General features: G+C 38.2%; 1 protein-coding gene across 1 annotated transcript in view; it reads left to right on the top strand.

The window, feature by feature from the left end:
* Positions 1 to 23,669, top strand: part of TLL1 (tolloid like 1) — a 328,687-nt gene that overhangs the window by 203,707 nt on the left and 101,311 nt on the right. The window contains exon 9 of the mRNA XM_061383894.1: positions 3,881 to 3,996. Within this exon, the coding sequence (XP_061239878.1) occupies positions 3,881 to 3,996 (116 nt within the window). The remainder of the gene's footprint in view (positions 1 to 3,880; positions 3,997 to 23,669) is intronic.

The following is a 23,669-nucleotide window of genomic DNA, read 5'->3' on the forward strand; positions in this document are numbered from 1 at the left end:
TTGTGGATAGTGGAAAAATGGGTTCAATTTTATTCTCTTGTATGTATGTATCTAGTTTCCCTAACACCATTTATAGAAGAGACTATCTTTGCACCATTGAAAGATCTTGGCACCTTTATCGAAGATCCCATTTTACTGTTTAGGTATGGGTTTATTTTTGGCTCTTTATTCTGTCCCATTGGTCTATATCCCTCTCTTATGCCAGTATCATACTTTTTTTAAATTTTTTTTTCTTTACAATATTGTGTTGGTTCAATTCGTAGTATGTTTTGAGGTTAAGAACAATGAAGCTTCGATTCGCAGTATGTTTTGAGGTTAAGAACAATGAAGCTTCCAGCTCTGTTTTTTTGTTTTCCCTCAACATTGTTTTGGCTATTTAGGATTTGTGATTCTACATGAATTTTAAGACTTTTCCTCCCATTTCTACAAAAATATGCCACTGGGAATTTGATAGGGATTGCATTGAATTTTAGAAATTTATCCATGCTTTGACTAGGATGGATAATATTTTAACAATATTAAGTTTTCCAATCCATGAACACATCTTTGTGTCCTCTTAAAGTTCTTTTGTCAATGTTTAGTAGTCTTCAATCTTCATGTCTTTTGCCTCAAGTTTATTTTGCCTCTTTCATTCCTAAATATTTTATTACTGAGGGGGGTTTCTTATAAAAAGAGTTATTTTCTTAATTTCATTTTCATATTGTTTATTGATAGTTAATGGATATGCAACTGAATTTTGTGTATTGATTTTATATTCTACAATTTTGTATAATTGTTTTCATTACTTCTAACAGTTTGGTTTTTTTTTTTTTTTGTCTGTGGAATGTTTATGGTTTTGTACATATAAGATCATGTCATCTGCCTACAGAGATGAAAATTCAATTTGTAAATTGTTTTTAGAATGATTTTTATTGGGAGACTGATGATAATTTTTCTTTGTATATGTATGTTTTTTTTCTCTTACATAAGACTGGGTTTTTTTTTTTTTAGCTCAAAGATACATTATAAAAATTAAGCCCACAGTTCACAGTTTCCCTACCTGTGTCAGAGGTATCTAACTGTTAAATAGAGGACTTTGGGCATCACAATACTTAACCCCTACAAAACAACTTTATGAAGTACATATTAATAAGATAGCCACTTTAAAGAACAGAAAACTGAGGTTGAAGGTTTTGAGACTTGCTTGTATGACATAACAAGGGATTATGCCATGAGTCAAACTTCTCAGTTCTCATCCATATACTAAATAGATTACTGTGTAAATGAAGAGACTATGTATTTAACTTAGTAGTGCCATCTTTGCCTTGCTAATTTTCCTTTAGTTGCTTTAGTTATAAAATTATTTTTTATACCTGAACATGAATGAACAAATGCCCAGGAAAATTTATGAGAATCTTCTGAAATAGGGATCAGGTAGCCTGGGATAGCCACATGTACTGAGGGAAATGCACAGATGATCACAACTTGGCAATTGTTGTCCACACTTCTTGCATTATAAGTAAGTGTTATATAATACATTTGTTAGATTTTTGAACTATATTCATTTTTTTTGCCTTTCAGAGAACTTTCTGTTTTATCATTTTATCAGTATAATAATGTTTGTTTACAATTGTGAGTTAATTGTTTTAATTCCACTTGAGGAAATCCAGTACCAACATTCTATGAGGCTTAGAATTACAGAATTTATTTTTAAATTGCTGTAGATTGTAGCTTTTTTCATTGAAACACACTAAATCTCCCAATGGCTATTTAGCACCTAAACTGATCATAATTAGAAGCACATTGGTTGCATTAATAAATCTTAACAAATTTTCATTTTTCTAAGGGTTTTTGTAATGTCACATTTATCAAGTATCCTTAGATGATTCATGAAAAGTGCTGATTATATATTTTTACCTTGAGCATTTTTCTTTTATTCTCAAGTTCCTTCTATCTACCTGTTAATCAGAATAAATATTGCTTGCTCTTATTTTAAATTTATTTTGTTGTACAAACACTATTTGTTGTTGTTCAGCCTCTCAGTCATGTCCGACTCTTTGTGACCATATGAACTGCAGCATACCAGGCTTCCCTTGTCCTAAACCATCTCCCGGAGTTTGCTCAAACTTATATCCATTGAGTCTGTGAGGCCATCCAACCATCTCATCCTCTGTTATCCTTTTCCTTCTGCCTTCAATCTTTCCCAGCATCAGGCTCTTTTCCAAGGAGTCAGTTCTTTGTATCAGGTGGCCAAACTATTGGCGCTTCAGCTTCAGCATCAGTCCTTCCAATGAGTATTCAGGGTGATTTCCTTTAGGATTGACTAGTTAGATCACCTTTCTATCCAAGGGACTCTTATGTGTCTTCTCCCTCATGACAGTTCAAAGGCATCAGTTCTTAAGTGCTCAGCCTTTTTTATTGTTCCAGCTCTCACATCCATACATGACTATGGGAAACACCAGAGCTTTGATTATGTGGACCTTTGTAGTTAATGTCTCTGTTTTTTAATAAACTGTCTAGGTTTGTCACTGCTTTTCTTCCAAGGAGCAAGTGTCTTTTAATTTCATAGCTGCATAAATATTTATATCATATCAAAGTCTTTTTACATCTCTATTTTATGTCTTCCAAGCCATTATTTTTGTTTCTTCATTTAAATCAAGATATGCAGAGCCATTTATAATGTATTGTTTTGATGAGACAAGAGTTCACCTGCTAGAGTTCACCTGCTGGCTCTATAATATGGTAATATATCAGGTTCTATTTCAGTCTTCTTCAGAAGGAAGGAGTTATTCTTTCAAACTGTTGAATGAAAGTTATAAACAGCTTTATATAAATATTTATATAAACTAACTGGTGTATGGGAATTGTTCATGAATTAAGGATACTTAAATCAGCTTAGATTCATTTGACTCAGATCATGTCTTGCAAAAGCAACAAGACAGTCCGTTGTAGAATGCTTCTGACTACAAACCTTGGCTGAACCAGTGAGCTAATTATCCTCTGACCTTGCCTTTGTTGAATTGGCCTATAGATATTAGTCATACTGATCTTGAGGCCGTACAGCTGACTGTTTGCTACATCAGATGACTGATAATTACTACCAAGAAGTTAGATAAGGGTTGTTGGTTGTTTGGTTGTTTAGTCGCTAAGTCGTGTCCAACTCTTGTGACCCCATGGACTGTAGCCTGCCAGGCTCCTCTCCATGGGATTCTCCAGTAGATAAGGGTAGTAAAAGAAAAATAAAATTGCTTTCCCAGTCATTTCTACTTATAATAGGGAGAAAACAGAGAATAGATAAATATCTATATCTCATTGGAAAATTTGTCTTCCATAATGTTTTATGTTTCAATTTATTCCAGTTTATTTTGAAAAAAATATTTCATTGTGTGTCATTTTGGCACCACTTTTACGGCATATTTATTCATTATTATTTACATTTTATTTTTCCCAACTTTGATACAATATTCATTATTAAAATTAACTTCACTGTACACCAAATATAATAATAAAATGTTTTATGAGGTCCCAGAATCACATCAAATAGGTACCCACTGGCTTGAATCTGAGTATGGGTGATGTATAAGTTGGCTATTTGCTCCTTGGGAATGAATGAGAAATGTCTCCATAAGGAAGAATTTTGTGTTTCATCAGGTTATTTATCTCATAATCTTGTTATATGGTTAGCTATAGCAATCCCTTTAAGTATACTGAAATTCTAGTAAGAAAGACATTTTAAAAATTACTTATAAAGGAAAAGTGTTATACAAATATATATCCTTCTCTAACACCAAAAGGCTCAAGATTCATTAGGGGTGCAAATGTCTCTTATAAAAAATAATGAATAATTTTATCTTTTTCATTAAAAAAAATCAAACATATGTTGTTTTTTTCTTTCTTTCAGCATGTGGAGAAACCCTACAAGAATCCAATGGCAATCTTTCCTCCCCAGGATTTCCAAATGGCTATCCATCTTATACACACTGCATCTGGAGAGTCTCTGTGACCCCAGGAGAGAAGGTAGTTTATCCCATCAACTGTTCTCTTTTAGTCTCAGATGCAAAGGTTCATCTTCTTTCAAATATATTTTACTTTGTTTTCTATTCTTATTTGATTAATTGAATAGCTCAGAAAATTTATGATGGGTATTATTCAAGCTCCAGGAATTTTTTGAAAGATATAATTTTGAAAAAAATAGTAAATGATCTAAAAGGGTTGACATAATACAAATTATATTCTCAGACACAATGGAATTAAGTTAAAAATCAGTATCAGAAAGATAACTAGAAAAATCCCACACATATTAAAATTGAAAAATATATATCAACTATCCCATTCATTCAAGAAGAAATTACGATAAAAATTAGAAATTATTTTCAATTATAACAAAAGTACTGAGAATTGCAAGTCTGTAAGATACATCCAATGGAGAAGGCCCTGGCACCCCACTCTGGTACTCTTGCCTGGAAACTCCCATGGATGGAGGAGCCTGGAAGGCTGCAGTTTGGGGTCACTGAGAGTTGGACACGACTGAGTGACTTCACTTTCACTTTTCACTTTCATGCATTGGAGAAGGAAATAGCAACCCACTCCAGTGTTCTTGCCTGGAGAATCCCAGGGATGGCGAGGCCTAGTGGTCTGCTGTCTATGGGGTCGCACAGAGTCGGACACGACTGAAGTGACTTAGCAGCAAGATATATCTAAAGTGTATTTAGAAGGAATATAACAAACTTATATACTCATATTAGGAAATAAAAAATACTCCAAACTAAAGAGATAGACATCCATATAAAGACACTAGAAAAAGGAGCAATAAAATAAATGGAATAGTACATAAAGGAAGAAATAAAAAATAAATTTAAAAGCATGAAACTATATGTACAAAGTATGGACAACGTTGGTACTTTGAAACAATTTAGAAAATAGATTTAGAAAACAATTAGATTTAGAAAACAATTTAGAGAAATGGATGAAAAAGATCAAGAAAAAAAGATTAACAGAGAAAGCACAATTATCCAGTAATTAACATAAAATGATTGTTATAACCATAGATGCTTTAGACACCAAAAGAACATTTTGAACATTATGCCAATAACTTTGAAAATGTAAATGAAATGGGAAAATCACTACAAAATATTACTTAGTAAGCTCTTATTCAAGAAGACATTAAAATTTTGAATGTTTCTATAACCACTAGAGAAATCAAATTACTGTTTATTTGAATTATTAGTCAAAAAGTTCTTGACAATGAAAACCCAGGCTACATGGCTTCATGAATAAGTTCTACCCAACATCCCAGTAAGAAATAAATATAGTCTTGCATAAAGTCTTCCAGAGAATCAAATAAAAAATACACTCTACTCTTTATATGCTTAGGGCTTCTTAGGTGGCTCAGTGGTAAAGAATCCACCTGTAATGAAGAAGATGTGGGTTTGATTCCTGGGTAAGGAAGATCCCTTGGAGAAGGAAATAGCAACCCACTCCAATATTCTTGCCTGAAAAATCCCATGGGCAGAGGAGCCTGGAGGGCTACAATTCATGGGTTTATGAAAGTCGGGCATGACTTAGTCACTAAACACTGAAAGGTTGTTGCTGAACGATGCAAAGACGCCGGGATTCTTGGCTTCCAGAGGAGAAGAATTCAATCTGGGGCCAGAGAGGATGCTTGATCTCTCAGAGCTTTTGTGTAATAAAGTTTTATTAAAGTATAAAGGAGATAGAGAAAGCTTCTGACATAGGCATCAGAAGGGGGCAGAAAGAGTACCCCCTTGCTAGTGTTAGCCATGGAGTTATATACTCTCTAATTAGTTATTACAGTGAATCAAAAGAATGTCTGGAGGTTGTAAAGACCTCGCTAGACCTACTCCCATAATTTACATTTTAAGATAATAGGATTAGCCAGAAGGCTTTTTCCAGAGACTGTCCTCAAGCAGGATACATTATTGTTATATAATCCTAAGGAATGTAGAGGAAAAAAAGTTTGTCCTTTCTTCCTCCTTGAGAATTCCAGACCCCTCTCTCCTTGGGGACCCCTAGACTTCTTATCAACCTCCCTAGGAAATGACTTTCTCATTCCCCTCTTTTCCTTTAGGAGAATTATGTTGCTAAGGGAAAGGGGCGTCATTTTCATTCCATAACTACTTCCTGCTATTTAGGGGTGTGGTCCCTAAATTGTTGAGGCAATATATTCCCCTAACCCTCATATTAAGGGTCTCTGATCCAGGGGCCCTAAGTAATATTTGGAAGAGGCTGTGGCGCTCTTAGGAGGTTGGACAACCATTTGTAACTTAAAAGCCTTCATGCGACTAGAAACAAATCCAATTACACAGTTACAGATGCAAGGCAAAATAGTCCTTAAAACAAGTTAAAATCAAATTAAAAGTCATATTATGTCCAGAGTTACATCAGTCCATCTTAGGATTGTTAGATGTCATCAGTTTAAGAAGAGGCATCACATGCAATTGTTGTTAAAAGTATTTGCAGACTTGGAGAAAGTCTTTCCTTGAAGTGGAGATGTCCACCACGGGAAGCCTTCCACTGATGAAGAGGGGAGTGCTCCACACACCCAGCAGTTAGACTGATTGTGAAATGCTGCGTAGGACTGAGTCCAGGACAGGAAGGCATTGTCTTGAGGCTCAAACGGCAGACTCAGGATTTTTGGAGTCAGCATACATAGGCTCACATAGATTATCAGGCCCATTTAAAAAGTGCAAAGTCAAAGCATAGAAAGTAAAGACATAAAATGAAGTCACGTAGCTCTGGTCAGGGTGCCACCTCTTAACTCGAGTGTGATGTACCCACGAATCAATTCCTCACACTTTGACAGCTGTAGGAGAAGAAAGAATAACCTGGTAAGGGCCTTCCCAGAGGGGCTCAAGGGATGGGCCCCCAAACCCCAATGTTTTTATGAGGACCTCAATTCCTGGCTCAAATAGAGGCTTGCTTGATTCAAGAGGCTGGATCAGGAGCCATCTACCAGAGTTCTGTTAATGCCTGTTGAAAAGCTGAGAGCTGAGTTACATAATTAGTTAATTCCAAGGCTTTGGGGTCTATAACAATGTCTGTGCATAAGAAAGGCCTTCCATAAATACATTCAAAGGGGGACAGTCCCTCCTTTTGGGGGGCAGTTCGAGCCCTCATTAAAGCTATGGGTAGGACTTTAATCCAATTGTCCTGCGTTTCTTGAGTTAATTTGCACATATGTCTTTTGATAATGTCATTAGCTTTTTCAACCTTTCCTGAGGATTGGGGTCTCCAGGAACAGTGTAAGTGATATTCTATTCCTAGAGCCTTAGACACCCCCTGATTTATAGCAGCTTTAAAGGTGAAGCCATTGTCACTCTGAAGCCTCTGTGGCAGCCCAAACCTGGGGATAATTTCATGGATTAAAACCTTTATAACCTCCTTAGCCTGCTCACTACTACAGGGAAAAGCCTCAATCCATCCAGTAAAAGTATCCACCCAAGCTTGTAAGCAAGAATATCCATTAGCTTTTGGCATATGAGTAAAATCAATTTCCCAGTCCTCTCCAGGATACTTTCCATTTCATTGTAACCCAGATTTTGCTAGCTTTTCAGTCCTTAGGTTATTTTTCTGACAAACCTCACACCTTTTGATAATGTTCTTTAAAGTTTTCATTACATTTTTACCTTCAAACAAACGAGAAGCCATCTGGTAAGTACTCTCTCCACCCTAATGAAAACTCTGGTGTAAACCCTTAAGAATTTTCTATTGAGCACTTTCAGGAATTATTAATTGTCCATCCTCAGATGTAACCATCATTTATCAGTAATCTTTGCTCCTCTTTTCTCATATCTTCCTAATTCTCCCTCAATATATTGTGGTTTTTCCTGTTCCACAGGACCTGTTCAGATCAAAGGCGTCTGTAGTGAAGGGCTTTCCTAAAGTGCTGCTTTTCTGGCTTGACAGTCAGCCAACTGATTACCATTGGCTACTTTACTCCCATCCCTGCTGTGCCCTTTGCAATGCATAACAGCTACTTCTTTAGGACAACATATAGCAGTTAAAAGTCTCTTGATCTCTCTGAAATGTTTAATAGGTTCTCCTGTCGCTGTTATAAACTGTCTCTCTTTCCATATTGCAGCATGAGCATGTAAAGTCAAATAAGCATACTTAGAATCAGTGTAGATATTTATCCGCTGCCCTTTGCTTAACTCTAGAGCTCAAGTCAGAGCCACAAGCTGTGCTGAGTACTGGTTCCCTGGGGGAGAGATTTTGCTTCTAAAACCTGTTCAGCAGTAACCATGGCGTAACCTGTTTTACGCTTTCCATCCCGAACAAAAGAACTGCCATCTGTAAATATTTCCATGTCAGGATTGTCTAATGGGGTATCCATTAGATCTTCTTGAACTGCATAGTTTAAAGTTAGAAATTGGGAACAATCGTGATCAGGTGTTTCATTTTCCTTCTCAGAAAGGAAAATGGCAGGATTTAAATTTCCACAAACTTTAAGCTTAGTTACTGGTCTTTCTAACAACAATGACTGATATTTAAGAAGCCTACTGTCTGTCATCCAAATATTAAACTTAGAATTTAAGATTCCACTCACACCATGAGAAGTCAGTACAGTAAGGTTTCGTCCATTAATTATTTTTAAAGCTTCAGGTGCTAATAAAGCTGCTGCCCCAATTACTCTTAGGCACTGGAGCCACCCACATGAAGTTACATCTAATTCTCTGCTTAGATAAGCAATAGGTTGCTGGTGAGGCCCTCAGGGTTGTGTCAAAATTCCCAAGGCCATACCTTTTCTTTCAGTGACAAACAAATTAAATTCTGACCCTGTGGGCAAGCTCAGAGCAGGAGCTTGCAGGAGAGCAGTCTGAAGAACCTTAAAAGCTTTTTGAGTATCTAGAGACCAAACCAGTTTGTCTGTTTGGGCCTGCTGAGTTTCAGCTATAAGTTTATATAAAGGCTGGGCAAGTTCCCCATAACCTGGAATCACAGTAGCCTGTGAGTCTCAAAAATCCTCTCAATTGTCTTAAAGTCATAGATAGGGAATGATTTCAGTTCAGTTCAGTTCAGTTCAGTTAAGTCGCTCAGTCATGTCCGACTCTGTGCGACCCCATGAATGGCAGCACGCCAGGCCTCCCTGTCCATCACCAACACCCGGAGTTCACTCAGACTCATGTCCATTGAGTCAGTGATGCCATCCAGCCATCTCATCCTCTGTCGTCCCCTTCTCCTTCTGCCCGCAATCCCTCCCAGCATCAGAGTCTTTTCCAATGAGTCAACTCTTCGCATGAGGTGGCCAAAGTATTGGAGTTTCAGCTTCAGCATCATTCCTTCCAAAGAAATCCCAGGGCTGATCTCCTTCAGAATGGACTGGTTGGATCTCCTTGCAGTCCAAGGGACTCTCAAGAGTCTTCTCCAACACCACACTTTAAAAGCATCAATTCTTTGGTGCTCAGCCTTCTTCACAGTCCAACTCTCACATCCATACATGACCACAGGAAAAACCATAGCCTTGACTAGATGGACCTTTGTTGGCAAAGTAATGTCTCTGCTTTTGAATATGCTATCTAGGTTGGACATAACTTTCCTTCCAAGGAGTAAGCGTCTTTTAATTCCGTGGCTGCAGTCACCATCTGCAGTGATTTTGGAGCCCAAAAAAATAAAGTCTGACACTGTTTCCACTGTTTCCCCATCTATTTTCCATGAAGTGATGGGACCGGATGCCATGATCTTAGTTTTCTGAATGTTGAGCTTTAAGCCAACTTTTTCCCTCTCCTCTTTCACTTTCATCAAGAGGCTTTTGAGTTCCTCTTCACTTTCTGCCATAAGGGTGGTGTCATCTGCATATCTGAGGTTATTGATATTTCTCCCAGCAATCTTGATTCCAGCTTGTGCTTCTTCCAGCCCAGCATTTCTCATGATGTACTCTGCATATAAGTTAAATAAGCAGGGTGACAATATACAGCCTTGACAAACTCCTTTTCCTATTTGGAACCAGTCTGTTTTTCCATGGCCCTAGTCCCTTCTGATATGATTAGGCCAGATATGTAGCAGATTGTTGACAAAGCTGAGCCTTTTTTCTTGATGCCTTGTAACCGCAGCCTGCCAGAAAGTTTAAGAAGTCTTCTGAGGCTCATGAACAAGCTTCCTCTGTCTCAGCACTGAGCAAAATATCATATTGTAACACGACTGCTTCGGAGCTATTAAAGTTTTGTAGATCCCATGACAAACTTTATCCAAATAAGTGAGGACTGTCACGAAATTCCTGGGGCAAAACTGTCCAGGTTACCTGAGAACCTAGCTGCGTAGGGTCCTCAAAGGCAAATAGAAATTGACTTTCCTCCCCGAAGGCACTGAATAGAAGGTATCTTTTAAATCAATTACTGAGAAATATTTGGCCCATTCAGGAATTTCAGACAATAGAGTGTAAGGATTAGGCACCATGGGGTGTAAAAGAACTACAGCTTCATTTATTATTCATAAATCTTGAGCTAGTCTCCATTTACCATTTGATTTCTTTATACCCAAAATAGGAATGTTGCAGGGACTGTTACACGGAATTAATAGTCCCTGCTCCTTTAAATTCTCAATGATGGGTTTTAACCCTTCCTTCACTTCAGGTTTCAGTGGATACTGCTTCTTATGTGGAAATAAGTGTGGGTCTTTGAGCTTGACAACTACAGGAATAACATTTTGTGCTCAACCCACAGATTTTCCATCAGCCCATACTCTAGGATTTACATTTTGTTCAATTAAAGGGAGAGAAAGGGAAGGCTCCTTATTCATGAAAACAGAGGAATGGACCTTGCTCAGTATGCTAAGTGGCTTCAGTCGTGTCCGACTCTGTGCGACCCCATGGACTGCAGCCTACCAGGATCCTCCATCCATGGGATTTTCCAGGCAAGAGTACTGGAGTGGGTTGCCATTGCCTTCTCCTTTGCTCAGTATATCCCTTTCCAAAAGGGGTGAGGGAGACTCTGGCATGATCAGAAACTTGTGTGAAAATAGCAGAGTCTCAGTTACAGCTTAAAGAACAACTGAAGTAATACCCTTTGGCTCATCCAGACAGTCCCATTATGGAAGTGGATCGGGAAGAAAGTGGGTCAGGGGCTTCAGTAAGCACGGAGTAAGTTGCCCCAGTATCTAAAAGGAAATTGACTGATTGCCCCCCCCCCCACAGTTATTAATACCTGGGGTTCCTCAGGTGTAATTAGGACGGGAGCTTGTTTGGGGACCCCAGGGCATCTTCAGTCCTGATTGTCTTGAGAGTCCGACCGCTGAAACCTACGCCTGTGAGGGCAGTCTCTCTTCCAGTGTGGTCCTTGCAGACCAGACATGGAGCCGGGGGCGGCTTAGATGCCTGAGGGCAATCCCGGTTGAGGTGCCCATCTTTTCCCCAGTAATAGCAAGCCCACCCCTTTTCCCCTGGGTCCCTCTGGGCATTTTTCTCAGGCTGTTTAAGAATAGTTCCCATATCCATTGTGAGGGCTTCTGCCTGTTCCTTTGTCTTTTTCTGCCTTTCTTTTCCTCATATTCCCTACCATAATAGACTGCCTGAGCCAGTTGTAACAGACTATCCAAAGACTGATTTGGTCCTATTTTAATAGCTTATGGCGGATATCTGGAGCCGACTAAGTGAGAAATCTATCTTTTAAGATCACTTCCCTCTTCACTTTCAGGATCAATCTCAGTGAATCTGCGAAGGGCTTCTCTCAGTCTATCTAGGAATTTACCAGGAGCTTCCTTCTCCTCCTATTCTATGTCTGCCAATTTGCCATAGTTTAAAGGCTTAGCATGCGCCTGCCTCAGTCCTTCAAGAATACATCTGACAAAATGACTCTGATCCCATCTTCCTTTAGCTGTGTTGTAGTCCCAATCTGGTTCTGTAGTTGGGACCACCTGACTCCCCATGGGGAGGGTGGCTATCTCGTCCTCCCTCTTCCCTACTGATTCATTACCAAACTGTTCATCTCCATAAGCAAGCACTTTCCCCAAAACTCAAGTCTTTGAGTCGGGAGTCAGTGTTTGTCCCAAGATATACATCACATCCTTCCAAGTAAGGTCATAAAGCAGAGTAACACCTTTAAAAGCTCTAATGTATTTTTCTGGGTCTTCTAAATAGTCTCCCAGATCCCCCTTGATTCTTTGTATTTCTTGATAAGAAAAAGGCTTATTGACTCTCATAGACTGATTATTTTTCCTGGTGAGTGCTTCATGAAGAAGTAAAAGCTTGTGTGGCTATTCCTCAGTCTCTCTGGCTGCTCTGTGCATATTATCCTAGGAGAAACCTGCTTTTCTTTAACTTTTTGTCTTCTGTCCTCCATCTCATCTAGCAAAGTTGGAGGACAGGAGGGAGCTGAAGGAGTCATACCCAAATCTATACCCTTAGGACATAAGTCTGGCATATTTTGTAGAGAGAAAAAGGGCAACACATAGGCTACTTCTACCCATTTCCCCTGTTTTCTACAGAACCGATCTAATTGTAAAACAGTATTATACTTAAGAGACCCTCCAACTGGCCACCATTTGCCATCCTCCAGTGGGTACCGTGGCCATGCAGTATCACATAGGGAGACCAGGTGTGTCTTCTTTAAGCCCTGTGGATCAAATCTATCCCAGTTTTTCAGGATACGGTTCAAAAGAGTGAGGCTGGAATTGTTAGCTCCCATCTGTAAGAGAGAAAAAAAGCGACCAGCACCCTCTTTCTACTGGAGGCGTCCCTCCTTGCTCTAGGTGGGGTTGTAGACAGACTTTACACCAAAGTTTTTCTTTCCCGGTTAGACTTAGTCTGTCCCTCACCTATGCAGGTGACATACTCGTCCCTCCCAGTTCTACCACCAAGACGGGGTCGGGATGCACCAGGGGTAGACCTGATGGCATCTCTGATGTCCAGCTCCTCACCATTAAAACCTTGCTTGCCTCTGATGCCACCCGGGGTGCAATCAGAGTATCCTTCCAGAATGCCTCCCAGGCTAAACCGCTGGGGGAAACTTTCGTCACCTGATTGCCTGTGCACGACCCTGAGTATATTCCTGACCACAATAAGACCGGTTGGAACATAAAATTGAGATGTTCCTTCCAAGTGTCACCACACCAGTATGAGAGCCTCCTAAGCATCACCACACCAGTATAAGAGTCTCCTCTGGTCCACTAAGAGCCAGCGTTACCAAAGGGGAAAAAAAAAAAAAAAAAAAAACTCCACTGTAGTTCCAATCTGAGTAAACTTTAGCCTCAGAGATTCTCTTGGAGATAGAGCTCCATCTAGCTTCCAAACTTTCCATGCCTAACAAGGCTAGGCGCTTCCTGACTACCAATCCAAGTTTGTGACCTAAGTAGCAGTACACAGTAACAGCATAGATCACAAGTCTATGATCTGACAGGTTAGGTTCGTACTTCTAAATTCCAAGGAGTTATGAAATCGTCAAAGAGACTGAAAAGTTTGACCGAGAAAGAATTCAATCCACACACTTTGCCCATTTCTGGGCGGTCCCTGAAAGAGACGTTGGGTGCCTCTTGGCATTGGCAGGTCAGTATGAACCCCCGACAGGCTTTTGCCATAAGCCGTGTGAGGTCACCACAGAACCGCAGAGCAGGGCTCCTCACTTGCTTCGTGCAGGGCATTTCATTCATTCATGCAAGAACACCGCAGACTTAGTAAAGTACAGCAGAAAACGTGTTCACTAGGAGAACAAAGAATTTGAGCTCCAAACATCCTTACCTTGTCCTGAAGAATTACAGATGAGCCCCCAAGATGAAAGGTTGTTGCTGAACGACGCAAAGGCGCCAGGATTCTTGGCCTCCGGAGGAGAAGAATTCAATCCGCAGCCAGAGAAGAGGCTTGAGTGCTCAGAGCTTTTGTGTAATAAAGTTTTATTAAAGTATAAAGGAGATAGAGAAAGCTTCTGACATAAGCATCAGGAGGCGGCAGAAAGAGTACCCACTTGCTAGTGTTAGCCATGGAGTTATATACTCTCTAATTAGTTATTACAGTGAATCAAAAGAATGTCTGGAGGTTGTAAAGACCTCGCTAGACCTACCCCCATAATTTACATTTTAAGATAATAGGATTAGCCAGAAGGCTTTTTCCAGAGACTGTCCTCAAGCAGGATACATTATTGTTATATAATCCTAAGGAATGTAGAGGAAAAAAAGTTTGTCCTTTCTTCCTCCTTGAGAATTCCAGACCCCTCTCTCCTTGGGGACCCTTAGACTTCTTATCAACCTCCCTAGGAAATGACTCTCTCAACACCAACAACAATTTATATAGTTAGCAAAACCTGATAGCCATTCTGATGACAAAAACAGTGTAAGAAAGGAAAATTTTAACCCAGACTCACATTTGAATATGTATGTAAAATCCTCCCCACATTACCAAAACAAGTGCAAATATCTATGCATGTATATGTATATATGTATCTATCTATAAATATATAAGTACCATATAAAATATATTACTATTATTATATATTTCAAAAGCAAATATATGCATGGATATGTATATATATGTATTATATATCATATATATATGTTTGTGTTTATATGTATATGTACATACATACAAGCACAGTTAAATGAATATCTCAGTTAAATCAAGAAAAAGATCTATTAATGATTTAACAGCAACGACAAACCCTCAGGAAATTAGAAAAATAAAAATATTTCATTAATTTTATGAAGAAAATCAACAAAACCTAATCCAAGTACCATTATCATTGGGCTTTCCTGGTGGTTCAGATGGTAAAGAATCTGCCTGCAATGCAGGAGACCTGGGTTTGATCCCTGGATTGGGAAGATCCCATGGAGAAGGGAAGGGCTACTCACCCCAGTATTCTTGCCTAGAGAATTCCATGGACAGAGGAGTCTGGCAGACTACAGTCCTTGGATAACAAAAAGTTGGACAGGGCTGATTGACTTTCACTTTCACTTTCACCATTATTATTGGTGACATTCTGAAAATATTTCTTTGAAATAGGTAAAAAATCAAGTGTGTCCACCAGTTTCCCCACCCTTTAAAAAAAAGTTTTGGTAGAAGTAGTAGCACATTAAGGCAAGAAAATGAAATTACACATATAATGATTAAAAAGGAAGATGTAAACTTCCCTTTATCAGATTGTTTGTTACAGAATTTTAAATTATTGAGAAGTGAAATAAATAAATGTTAATTTCTAGATTCTTTCTTAAACATCTTTCCAGACCAAGATTGTAATGATTCCTTTCTATAAGTTGTTAAATTATTTTTGTCCTTTGTTTTTCACTAGTTCATCTGGAATGACTCAAATGCATTTTAGTTTTGGTGAAAATGAAAATGCAGTTAAAGAAAAATTCGTATCCCTGATAATTGAGTGGTGTTATGAGTATGATGGTTATGGAGTTGTGCAGGATATTACTCTCATTCTCTGTGTTATACAATATGCCTATTTGTTTATTAAACTTTATACATAGTAGTTTTTATATTTTAATCCCATACCATAATTTATTCATTCTTCCTTCTCTCTCCCCTTTGATAACAACAAGTTTGTTCTTACAATGAAAATTAAATGAAACTTTTGTGTAGCATAAATAGATTTTACACATAAAAAGTTACAAAAGACATGTAATACATGAATGCATATGTTATTCTTTATATAGTTATTTTTAATTTAAGAATTATGAGTCTATGTTGTAACATAAGTTATAGATGTTGATCAATTTCTACTTATAGTCTTTGAATAAGCCCTGGAAAATATATTGTGAAAATCATTCAGTTCAGTTTAGTTCAGTTCACAACTAATGTTGTGTTAGTTTTAGGTATATAGCGAAGTGAATCTGTTATATATATATATACACTCTGTATATACACTCTGTATATATATATATACTGTGTGTATATATATATATACACACTGTATATACACTGTATATATATATACTGTATATACACTCTGTGTGTGTGTGTGTGTGTATATATATATATATATATATCTCCACAGAGTTATTATATAACTCCACAGAGTTATCTCCACCACTCTATTTTAGGTTTTTTCCCTAATAGGCCATTACAGAGTATTGAGTTTCCTGTGCAATACAGTAGGTCCATACTAATTATTTATTTATACATAGAAGTATGTGTGCTGCTGCTGCTAAATCACTTCAGTATGTCAATCCTAATATTCCAATTTATCCCTCCTCCCTTGCCTCTCAGACTCACTTCAGTCACTCACTCATGCCCAGCTCTTTGTGACCCAATGGACTGCAGCACGCCAGGCTTTCCTATCCATCACAAACTCCCAGAGCCTGCTCAAACTCATGTCCATTGAGTCAGTGATGCCATCCAACCATCTCATCCTCTGTCATCCCCTCTCCTCCTGCCTTAAATCTTTCCCAGCATCAGGGTCTTTTCCAATGAGTTAATTCTTCGCATCAGGTGGCCAAAGTATTGGAGCTTCAGCATCAGTCCTTTTGATTTCAGTGTCTTTTGATTTCATGGCTGCTGTCATCACTGCCCGCAGTGATTTTGGAGCTCAGACAAATAAATCTATCACTGTTTTCCCCTTCTATTTGCCTGGAAGTGATGGCACTGGATGCCATGATCCAACGTTTTTGAATGTTGAATTTTAAGCCAACCTTTTCACTTTCCTCTTTCATTCTCATCAAGAGGATCTTTAATTCCTCTTCCTTTCTGCCATTATAGTGGTATTATTTGTATATCTGAAGTTGTTGATATTTCTCCCAGCAATCTTGATTGCAGCTTGTGATTCATCCAGTGTGGTATTATACATGATGTACTCTGCATATTTTATTGGGCTTCAAAATCACTGGGCATGGTGACTGCAACCATGAAATTAAAAGACACTTGCTGCTTGGACGAAAGGCTATGATAAACCTAGATAGCATATTAAAAAACAAAGGTCCTTTGCTGACAAAGGTCCATATAGTGAAAGCTATGGTTTTTCCAGTAGGCATGAATGGATGTGAGAATTGGACCAAAGAAACAAATGAAAGAAGGCTGAAGGCTGAAGAATTGATACTTTCAAATTGTGGTGCTGGAGAAGACTCTTGAGAGTTCCTTGGATTTCATGTAGATCAAACTGGTCAATCCTAAAAGAAATCAACCCTAAATGTTCATTGAAAGGACTGTTGTTGAAGCTGAAGTTCTAATACTTTGGCTACCTGATGGGAAAAACTCTCTCATTGGAAAAGACCCTTATGCTAGGAAAGATTGAAAGTAAAAGGAGAGGAGGGTGGCATACGGTGAAATGGTTAGATAGCATCACTGACTCAATGAATATGAACTTGGCCTACACACAAGTTTCTCAGCAGACCAGTAAGGTGGTCTGGTATTCCCCATCCCTTTAAAATTTCCCACAGTTTGTTGTGATCCACTCAATCATAGGCTTTAGAGTAGTCAATGAAGTAGAAGTAGATGTTTTTCTGGAATTCCCTTGCTTTCTCTATGATCCAGAGAGTGTTGACAATTTGATCTGTTTCCTCTGCCTTTTCTAAACCCAAATTATACATCTGGAAGTTCTCAGTTCAGGTACTGCTGAAGCCTAGTTTGAAAGATTTTGACCTTAACCTTGCTAGCATGTGCAATGAGCACAGTTGTACAGTAGTGAACATTCTTTGGCATTTCCCTTCTTTGAGACTGAAATTAAAAGTGACCTTTTCCAGTCCTGTGGCCACTGAGTTTTCCAAATTTGCTGACATATTGAGTGCAACACTTTAACTGAATTAACCATCTTTTAGGATTTGAAATATCTCAGCTGGGATTCCATCACCTCTGTTAGCTTTGTTTGTAGTCAGTCAGTCAGTCAGTCAGTCAGTTCAGTCACTCAGTCGTGTCTGACTCTTTGCGACCCCATGAATCGCAGCACGCCAGGCCTCCCTGTCCATCACCAACTCCCGGAGTTCACTCATACTCACGTCCATCGAGTCAGTGATGCCATCCAGCCATCTCATCCTCTGTCGTCCCCTTCTCCTCCTGCCCCCAATCCCTCCCTGCATCAGAGTGTTTTCCAGTGAGTCAACTCTTCGCATCAGGTGCCCAAAGTACTGGAGTTTCAGCTTTAACACCCTTCCTAAATCCCACTTGAATTCATACACCAGGATAGTTGGCTCTGGGTGAATGACTGCAGCATCATGGTTATTGGGTCAGTAAGACTCTTTTGGTATAGTTCTTCTGTATATTCTTGCCACTTCTTCTTAATCTCTTCTACTTCAGTTCAGTCCCTACTGCTTCTGTCCATCCTTGCATGAAATATTCCCTTGATATCTCCAATTTTCTTGAAGAGATTTCTAGTCATTCCCATTCTATTGTTTTCCTCTATTTCTTTTCATTGTTCATTTAAGAAGGCTTTCTAATCTCTCCTTGCTATTCTCTTAAACTCTGCATTCAACTGGGTGTATCTTTCCCTTTCTCCCTTGCCTTTCACTTTTCTTTCCTCAGTTATGTGTAAAGCCTCCTCATATCACTTTTCCTTCTTGCATTTCTTCTTCTTTGGGATGGTTTTGATCACCAACTCCTTTACAATGTTATGAACCTCCACCTATAGTTCTTCAGGCACTCTGTCTACCAGATCTAATCCTTTAAATCTATTCATCACCTCCGCTTTATAATCATAAGGGGTTTGATTTAGGTCATACCTGAATGGCCTAACAGTTTTCCCTACTTTTTTCAATTTAAGCCTGAATTTTGTAATAAGGACCTCATGATCTGAGACATAGTCAGCTCCAAGTCTTGTTTTTGCTGACTCTATAGAGCTTCTCCATCTTTGGTTGCAAACAATATAATCAATCTGATTTCAGTATTGACCATCTGATGATGTCCATGTGTAGAGTTGTCTCTTGTCTTGTTGGAAAAGTGTGTCTGCTGTGACCAGTGTGTTCTCTTGACAAAACTCTGTTAGCCTCTGTGTTGCTTTATTTTGTACTTCAAGGCCAAACTTCCAGGTATCTCTTGACTTCCTACTTTTGCATTCTAGTCCCCTATGATGAAAAGGACATCTTTTGTTGGTGTTTGCTCTAGAAGGTCTTGTAGGTCTTCATAGAACTGGTCAATGTTGGTTTCTTTGACGTTAATGATTGAGTCCTAGTCTTGGATTACTGTCATGTTGAATGGTTTGCCTTGGAAATGAGCCAAGATCATTCTGTCATTTTTGAGATTGCACCAAGTACTGAACCAAGTATTGCACCAAAACTTTTGTTGACTATGAGGGCTTCTCCATTTCTTCTAGGGGATTCTTGTCCACAGTAGTAGAAATAATGATCATCTGATTTAAATTTAAATAAATTATATTCAGATTAGATTCCACATATAAGCCACATTATATGATATTTGTCTGTCTCTGTCTGACTTACTTCACTCAGTATGACAATCTCTAGATCCATCCATGTTTCTGCAATATACGTGTTTTTTTAAAACAAAGCATTATAGAATATGGAAAGCTTTGGAATGAGATCAATCAAATTAAATCAGTTAGTACGAGCAAGATAATATCTGGAAAAAGTTTCTCGTATCTAATTGCAGTACCCATAACATCAGCATTCAAAGTTTATTTACTTTTCTTATATGCAGGATTACTAATAAAATGGTATTTTCCAAAATGTTGAAAAGTAGGAAAAAATAAACTATCAGTTTTCTACTATATTTTTTAATATTGTTTACAATGATAAGCAAATTTATTGTTACAAATGGTGAATGAAACATACTCATCTTTCTTTCTTATATTTTTATTTTCTTTCATTTAACATTTATGCTCATTCTGGTTTTCTTTACATCTTTGCTTTTTTTTTATGTATTGAGTTATTGTTAACTTACAATTTTATATTAGTTTCAGGTGTACAGCGTACAGTATTTTTGCAGATCACACTGCCTTAAAATCATTAAACTATAACGGCTACCATTCTCTGTCCTGTACAGTGTACCATTTCTGCTTCCTTTTATACATGATAGATTTTACCTTTATATCCCACACCCCTAATTTGTCTTTCCTTCTTTCCCTCTCTCCTTTGGTAAGCACAAGTTTATGTTCCTCATCTGTGAGTATGCTTCTGTTTTTGTGTACACATTAATTTGTATTATTTTTTAGATTCCATGAAGAAGTGATTTCATACAATATTTGTCTTTCTCTCTGACTTTGCTTCACTAAGCATAGCATTCTCTATGTCCAACCATGTTGCTACGAGTGGAAGAATTTCATTCTTTTTATGGCTGAGTAATATTCATATATATGGCACATCTTCTATATCCATCCATCTGTTGATTAGCACTTGGCTTGCTGCTGTATCTTGGCTATTATAATTAGTGCTGTTACGAACATTGAGGTGCATGTGTCCTTTCAAATTAGTGTTTTCATTTTTTCCAGATATATACCCAGGGATGGAATTGTTGGACCATATGATAGTTCTATTTTTAGTTTTTTGAGGAAACTCCCTAGTGTTTAATAGAATGGCTGTACCAATTTACATTCCCACCCACAGTGTAGGTTGCTTTCCTGCTGGCTCAATCCCCTTGCGGTGCAGGAGATGCAGTTTCTATCCCTGGGTGGGGGAAAATCCCCTGGAGGAGGGCATGGCAACCCACTCTAGTCTTCTCTCCTGTAGAATCCCATGAACAGAGGAGCCTGGAGGGCTATGGTCCCTTGTCACAGAGAGTCTGTCATGACTGTAGCGACTGAGCATGCATGCACGCACATAACAGTGTAAGAAGATTCTCTATTCTCACATCCTCTCCAACATTTGCTATTTATAGACTTTTTGACTATAGCCGTTTTCACTGGTGTGAGGTGATATCTCAGTTTTGATTTTCATTTCTCAGTTAGTGATATTGAGCATCCTTTCATGTGCCTGTGTGCCATCTATGTTTCTTTTTTGCAAAAATATGTCAAAAGATTCTGTCCATTTTTGGATTGTATTGCCTTTTTGTATTGATCTGTTTATATATTTTGAATATTAACCCCTTGCTGGCAGTACGACTTGCAAACATTTATTCAGTACGTTGACTGCTTTCTTAATTATTTCCTTTCCTGTGGCAAAGCTTTTAAGTTTAATTAGGTCTCATCTGTTTACTTTTGTTTTATTTCCTTTGCCTTAGGAAACAGACAAAAAAATAATGCTATTATATATGTCAAAGAGTGCTTGGCCCATGTTTTCCTCTAGGATTTTTATGATTTCAGGCCTCTCATTTAGATCTTTAATACATTTTGAACTTCTTTTTGTATATGGTGTGAGGAAGTGTTCTAAATTCATTCTTTTAAATGTAGCTGTCTTGTTTTCTTAGCACCATTTATTGAAAAGGCTGTTTTTTCTCCATTGCATATTCACGCTTCCTTTGTTTTTGACAAGTTGACCTTTATGAGACGAATTGACCTTTATGTGGGTTTATTTCTGGGCTCTCCATTCTGTTGCATTGTTCTATATATCTGTTGTGCCAATGCAACAGATACTAGTTTTGATTACTGTAGCTTTGTGTCTAGTCTGGGATTGTGAAATATTTAACTTTGTTGTTTTTCTCAAGATTGCTTTGGCAATTCAGGGTCTTTTGTGGTTCGATATAATTATGGGATTATTTGTTCTACTTCTCTGGGAACATGTCATGGATGTTTGATAGAGATTGCATTAAATCTAGAGATTAATGGATCACTTTTACTTCTTTGGTTGTAAGCTTAATGTTTTAATTTCAAGCACCTTTTCTTTTATGATACAAATATTTAAGGATATAAATTTTTCTTTTATGAGCTACTTTGTCTGAATTTCATCAGCTTGACATATAGTATTTTTAGTTTTCAATTTTAATAATCTGCTTCATCTTTTATCATTTCTTCTAAACTCACATATTTTTAGTAACATATTTTTTATTCACAAACATAAGTTGTTTCCCAGTCTTCCTTTTCTTATCAATTTCTCTTTAGTCACTTTTTGAAGAAAGACTGTAGTCTGTATGAAGTCAGTGTTTGAAATATATTGAGGCTGACAGTATGAAATTGGAATTGACCAATAATAATTAAAACACAAAAAATCTTTGCTTGAAAATGTGTTTTGTACAATGGTTTGGTACGATCTTTTCTACATTCACATTAATCTTTTTATTCTATTTTTATATTCTCTATAGTATTGCTTTTGACTGCTTCAACTATCAAATAGTAGAAAGATACAATTTAACATATTAAAATATTATTTGCCACTTTTACTAGATTTATTAATTGGTCTTTACGGATTTAATGGGCAGCTTGGGTGGCACAGTGGTAAACTATCCACCTGTAATGCAGGATGTCTGCAATGCAGACATGGACTCAATCCCCGGGTCAGGAAGATACCCTGGAGAAGGAAAGAGAAGCCCATTCCTGTATTCTTGATGGAAAATCCCATGAACAGAGGAGATGGGTTACAGTCATTGGGACCACAAATGTGTCAAATACAACTTAGAATTTTCCTCTCCACGGATTACAGTCTTGTCATGGTGAAGGGACTTATGTAACTCAGTGAAGCTATTGGCCATTCCGTGTGGGGCCACCTGAAATGGATGGATAATAATGAAGGCTCTGACAAAACATTGTCCACTAGAGAAGGAAATGGCAGCCCACTTTAGTAGTATTGCCTGGAGAACCTCATGGACAGTATGAAATGGCAAAAAGATATGACTCCACAAGATGAGCCCCCCAGGTCAGAAGGTATCCAATATGCTACTGGGGAAGAGCAGAAGGCCATTAAAAATAGCTCCAATAAGAATGAAGCAGCTGGACCAAACGCAAATAGCATTCAGGTGTGGATGTGTCTGGTGGTGAAAGTGAAGTCAAGTGCTGTAAAAAACAATATTGCATAGGAACCTGGAATGTTAGGTCTTTGAATCAAGATAAATTAGACATGGTCAAGCAGGAGAGGCACTATCCTCTTAGGAATCAGTGAGCTTAAATTGATGGGAATTTGGTGAATTTAATTCAGATGACCGTTATATCTACTACTTTGGGCAAGAATCCATTAGAAGAAATGGAAGAACCCTCATGGTCAACAAAAGAGTCCAAAATGCAGTTCTTGGATGCAACCTTAAAAACAACAGTGTAATCTCCATTTGTTTAGACATTACCAGATGGTAAACATTGAAATCAGATTGATTATGCTCTTTGTAGCCAAAGATGGAGAAACTCTATACAGAGAGTGAAAATAAGACCTGGAGCTGACCACTGTTCAGATGATAAGCTCCTTATTGCAAAGGATCAGTCATTCAGTTGTGTCCAACTCTTTGTGGCCCATGGACCATAGCCCACCAGGCTCCTCTGTCCCTGGGATTTTCCATGCAAGAATACTGGAGTGGGTTTGCCATTCTCTTCTCCAGGGGATCTTCCTGACCCAGGGATTGAACCTGAGTCACCTCCATTGCAGGTGGATTCTTTACCATCTGAGAAAGTAAGGAAAGCCACTAGACCATTTAGGTATCCTAATCAAATCCCTTATATTATACAGCACAAGTGATGAATAGTTTCAAGAGATTAGATCTGGAAGAGAGTGTCTGAAGATCTAAGGACAGAGGTTGGTAACATTGTACAGGAGGCAGTGACCTAAATCACCAAGAAAAATGAATGAGGGCAGAATGGTCTGAGAAGGCTTTGCATTTGTAAGTAGCTGAGAAAGGAAGAGAAGCAAGAGGCAAGGGAGAAAAGGAAAGATACCCTAAACTGAATGCAGAGTTCCAGAGAATAGCAAGGAAAGATAAGAAGGCCTTCTTAAAAGAACAATGCAGAGAAATA

The sequence above is a fragment of the Bos javanicus genome, chromosome 17 (assembly GCF_032452875.1).
Source record: "Bos javanicus breed banteng chromosome 17, ARS-OSU_banteng_1.0, whole genome shotgun sequence".
Lineage (NCBI taxonomy): Eukaryota > Metazoa > Chordata > Mammalia > Artiodactyla > Bovidae > Bos > Bos javanicus.